The 5,197-nt window shown below is 44.8% G+C and overlaps 2 protein-coding genes across 2 annotated transcripts; both read right to left on the bottom strand.

Moving 5' to 3' along the window:
• Positions 1 to 867: 867 nt before the first annotated feature.
• On the bottom strand, positions 868 to 1,751 carry K441DRAFT_656919 (uncharacterized protein). Its single transcript, XM_067648092.1, has 2 exons — positions 1,390 to 1,751; positions 868 to 1,253 (listed from the first exon to the last, which is right to left on the bottom strand). Exons 1-2 carry the CDS (start codon positions 1,660 to 1,662, stop codon positions 1,089 to 1,091), a joined length of 438 nt encoding a protein of 145 aa, XP_067505831.1. The 5' UTR covers positions 1,663 to 1,751; the 3' UTR covers positions 868 to 1,088.
• Positions 1,752 to 2,174: 423 nt separating this feature from the next.
• On the bottom strand, positions 2,175 to 4,224 carry K441DRAFT_656922 (uncharacterized protein). Its single transcript, XM_067648093.1, has 3 exons — positions 3,522 to 4,224; positions 2,984 to 3,468; positions 2,175 to 2,916 (listed from the first exon to the last, which is right to left on the bottom strand). Exons 1-3 carry the CDS (start codon positions 3,889 to 3,891, stop codon positions 2,245 to 2,247), a joined length of 1,527 nt encoding a protein of 508 aa, XP_067505832.1. The 5' UTR covers positions 3,892 to 4,224; the 3' UTR covers positions 2,175 to 2,244.
• Positions 4,225 to 5,197: the final 973 nt, after the last annotated feature.

Below are 5,197 nucleotides of genomic sequence, written 5' to 3' on the forward strand. Positions count from 1 at the left end.
ATAGCGCCGTTACACTATATAGCTAAGAGAATAGGCTCCTTCTATCTCTAGGCCGTAGATATTATATATATTATATATTTATTACTTAACAACTAATACGGATCCTAGCTCGGCTACCTAAACTACTCCGTATATAGGGGAAAAGTAATATTAATAGGAAAAACCCCCAATATTATATATATAGTAGAAATAGAATAGAGGATATAAGCGAACCCCATAGTATTCATATTTCTATTTTTACTTTTTCTTATATTTACCTATTAAAGTAAAACTATCCCTTAACCCGTCGGGGTCCGTAGAGTACATGATCTGTGCGCGAACACCAGAATCAAGACTGTTGAATTCAACCATTAATTACACCACCATTATGCCCCGCAATCATGCGGGAACGACGCCTGCTGGCAGCCTCATATTGAGCGACTCAACTCCAAAGAATGAGCTTGTATAGAGATTTTGTATGAGAAATAAGCAATATCCAAAGGCTTTAAATATCTGAGCACGACTATCGAATCTAGTTAATCTAATTGGCTGGCGCTTATCGATAAGTTACGGACCCAAATCGACGGGTTAGGGGATAGCTTTCTATTACTAAGGAAGGTAGCTACCTATTATATAAACGCCATAGATAATCCTAGTTCCTTATAGATAAATAGAAGCCAGTTTGTAGAAATATAGTTAAAGGCCCCTTTTACGTCTAGAAATAGCGTAGTAGGGTTAAGAGTATTATTATATATAAAATTCAATATATTTTTATATAATGTTAAAAGTTTTAATATTTTAATTAACTTGATTTAAATAGGATATCTAGATTAAATGCGTTGCTAAACCAGTGAGCTCTTAGCTGATTAAATTAATTGAGTCTTTGGTATTCAATTCAATTCAATATTAAAGTCTCGTTGATTGATTGGCAAGCCTGGAGATATCTCTTTTTCTCCCTCTGCATACGCTGACGCACCACATCATAGCAACCCTAGAACTCCAAGCAATCACAAATCTAAAACTCCGAACAATGCATGACTTGCTTCAAATCGCTAGTAGCGCACGTCAGACCGTCAAAATCAAATTCCCGCAACACCTATTTCCAACTCCTACCCCCCTTGATCTCTCTTCTCCAACGGCACCAACACATTTCCAAAAATCATCCTCGGCCCCTCCATACTCGGCGCCAGCAAACAAACACACAGAATCCTCGCTCCAAGCGTAGCCGCAAACCCGGTAATGACAAAAACATTCTTCTGCCGTCTCAAGCCGCGCTGGCACGTTTGTCAGCCCTCATTCCTCAACTCCAAACTCCAAACCCCAAACACCGGCCTCTCCGCAACTAACAAGCAGGTAAAGAACCGAGTATAAGAGAAATATAAAAAAAAATATAAAAAAATACACACTCACCCGCCTCATAAACCTCCAAAGGCTGACCTTCTCGAGCTCCGCAAACGCCGCCTTGGCCGCCTCTTTGGTCTCGCACTTCGAAACATGCACCACCAGCACGCTGCCCAGCACGAACTGCTGCGTGCGCTCGGTCCGGCCTCTCCGATGGTGCACCGCTGTAGTCTTTCTGAATATCGCTTCCGGCGGCCGCACGTGCTTACACTGTGCTTTCAGGGCCTGGAAGAGGGAGAGGGTGGGGCGCGGGATGCTGCAGGGGATGTGGGGTTTGAGCATTTTTCGGGTGCGGGTTATATGTCTATGGGACCATAGGGAAAAGGGTTTTGGAGGGCTTATGGAAATCTATTTTGTGGGCTTGATGAATGTGGATTATTGAGTGTGAGGTTAGGCAACGAAGGTAGCGGGGAGGGCGAATCAGAATGCAGGATAGTTTGGGTCCTGGTTTGCCAGGCGAAAAGCCAAGCTTTGCTTACATTGTGTTTCCCAATCCTGTTCGTGTCCATTTTAAAAACCACTCTCCTCCCGAAATATCGTTTTACCGGGTGTTCTTCATCGTTTGATGGGCGGAAGTGGGGACATGCTGCTGTGCACTGCAAAGCAAGACAGACCCATCCCAGTGTACGGAGGACCAAAGGTGCACTAAGAGAACAGGTCAGAAATAGGTCTGATGATAACTGGCTGTGCAATTGCAGCACTAGCCATTCCATGTTATGCACAAACTATACAATGCCCGACGCGTGTCACTAGGTATATATCCTCGAACCAGTCCTCATCTCGATACGAATAACAACGAAAAAGCCCAGCCCATGCGTAACGATTCCAACGCCTCAACATCCTAAACTCGACCCGCAAACCATGCTACATTCTCCTAGAATTCAACGCTTCCTTGTCATTTTCCTCGTTTCCAAAGTGCTCAGAGCCACTACTGCCTGCGCCATCTATCACCGGATCGTATTCTGACCTCCTAGAAGGTATAGGAGTTGGATTCGCCTCCTTCAATGGCCCCCTTTCGGCAATCCTCTCTTTCTTCTTCGCGTTGACCTCCGCCTCGTCCTCGCTATCTTCCTCGTCCGACTCATCAAGCCTGCGTCTCCTCCGCTGCCCAAGCCACGCCTCATCCCCGCTTTCGTCGTCGCTCTCATCGTCGGTTGGGAGGGGCTGATGATCGCCGCTTCCTGGATCCTTGATGAATCCATCGATGATCCAATATTGGAGTGCGTTCATGATGAGCGGGAAAATAAGCATTACAAAGGTAATCTGGATTGCTTCATTCCCTTCTGTCCAACTAAGTGCCCAGTCGCCTACCCATGCGATCCACGGGAGGAGTTGGAAGATGAAGAAAACGCAGAGTTTCATGCCGAAGAGGCCGAGGAAGTAGATTATGGATTGCTTCAGCCACCACACAGCGCGTGGTGGGTGGCCATAATTACCTGACCGGATCGACTCTGGGGGGTTGGCGAGGGGTGTAAGGAGAGCACCCTTGTGCAAAAGCTTGAGGAGCAGGACTAGGATGGGGATGCCGATAGTTGTCTGGCTATCAAGTTAGAATGGGCCTTCTTAAAAAACTATCCGTTTATAGGTGACTGGAGTGACTTACATCAATAGCTAAATTGAGTAGGTAAAAGGAGCATGGGTTGGGTTGTCGGCCACCGTCGTCCTGTACGAATTGCGCGGTCTGTTTAGTCTTTGCGGCGACATCGAATTCGCCGGAGGAAAGCATCGACATGAAAAGGTTGGCAAGATGCAAAAGGACGGATCCGAAAACTTGTTTCGAAACATCGAACCACCAGATCTTGAGTGGCCGCCGAGGAGTCTCGCGCCATCGTTTGTAGACAAGCGACGAGAGAGCAAGCGCACCAAGAGCGCCTTGAACGAGTAAGGCAAAGGGTCCTAATAACTTGCATTCGCCGTCGTTCTCAGGGCCGTCATGATCCTTAGGTCCACCTTCTAGTCCACCCACCTTGTCAGGTTGCGCTGTGACAGTCACATCTGTAGTCGAAGTTGGAGAAACAGCTGCAATAGTGGATGATGCAGGCTCCTCCGCTTTGACTCCATCGATTCCCATAAGCTCCGTTTCAAAGACTGTGACCACATATTAGCTTTAACATCACCTAAATATTGTCAAGGATGCCTACTAAGTGTTGACCCGGCGGGAATTTTCCCGATCGCACGATTCCCGTACGCCATTTCCGGCGGAATTGTTAACGTCCTCCCCTCACCAATACACATATCCAGCAGTCCCTTATCCCAGCCAGCAATAACCTGTCGAGCTCCTAACACAAACTCGAACGGTGGACCCCTGTCATAGCTGCTATCAAACTTTGTGCCGTCACTCTGGAGTGTTCCACGATAATGCACGTAAATGTCATCGCCGTTGCGCGTTTTGCGGGTGCATTCTACAGCTTTGGTGACTTCTATTCGAAGATCGTCTGCGGAAACGGGGCTGAGTAGAAGAGATAACGCGAGGGTCGTGAGGAGAGTGTTGAAAAAAGAGAAGGGCCGCATTGGCAGCGTGAAGGGCGCGAGCTTTCAACTCGCACGACTATAGATGAGAGGTAGTGTGCGCGTTGTAGAGGAAGAGTGTTAGGTATTGTGGTCTTGTGCATGTGGTTGACGTGATGCGAAACTTGGGGTGGCAAATGGAAAGTGGCCGCTTAACTGGATAATGAAACCGGTCGGCAACCCTGTGGCGGTCACCAGATAATACCAAGCTAATGGCACGAAGGAAGGTCAAGAAGACAGCGAAAAGTGTAGAAGTGTCTGCTATACAGAGTACATGAGGCAAGTGTTCAACCAAAAGACAAGGCGCAGCAATGGTTGAGGCAGTCATGGAACAAGGAGGCACTGGCTGGAGGGCTGTGTTGGGGAAAGGACAGGGGTTGTTCAAGGCGGAGACGGCCCGCCAAGCCTAGACTTTCCACCAAACGCCGAAAGCCAAATTATCGGGGTACAGCTGAGCGTGGTCCGGAGAAAGTTGAACGTGGTCGCCGATGGGGGTCGGCGAAAGTTGAGCGTGGTCGCCGATGGAGCGCCGGCAAAAGGTCGGCGGTATTTAACTTTTACCCATATAGAACGCGCATTAGTAGCCATATCTAACTTAAGTAACTACACAAACTAAAATATCTAGAGTATATGCTATGTATATACTCAGAGACGTATATATAGAGATATATATATATATATACACGCGTATTTATACGTCCTATACTATACTAATAATAAGTAAAAACTATACTAAAGTAAACGAGAGTATAGTAGGGTGGTTAAACGGCCTACTAGTTAGTATCTATAACTATATACTACGCATATGCTAAGTATACGCAGATATCCTAGATCGCACCTAATATTAAATACGAAGATAATAGTTTTAAAGATAATATAATTAGTAAAGAGAGTATTAAAGATAAGAAGGTTAAGGGTTAAGATAGTATATAATAGCGGCTTCTATTTTATATAGGTCTCTCTAAAGTAAGACTCTATACCGCTCTATGTATAGGCTATATATAGGCTATATATATGCTTAGGATAGCTAGAGTATACTTTAAGACTATAAAGTACTTATTAGCTCCTACGGTAGACATTAAATTATTATTTAAAAGGCAGTAGACTATATTATAATGCTAAAATATCCGGCAACTAGAAAGGAAGGAATTGTATACTTTATCTATAAAGTAATACCTCTACTATCTATAGATATAGATAAAGAAATAGTGTATAAGGTTATTAAGTAGTATATATTAAAGGTAAGTAATATATATACTAGGTATATACTATATTTATACCTTTAGTAGATTTAATTCTTATTTTATAA

This window comes from Cenococcum geophilum (genome assembly GCF_001692895.1).
Source record: "Cenococcum geophilum 1.58 unplaced genomic scaffold K441scaffold_13, whole genome shotgun sequence".
In the NCBI taxonomy this organism is placed as follows: domain Eukaryota; kingdom Fungi; phylum Ascomycota; class Dothideomycetes; order Gloniales; family Gloniaceae; genus Cenococcum; species Cenococcum geophilum.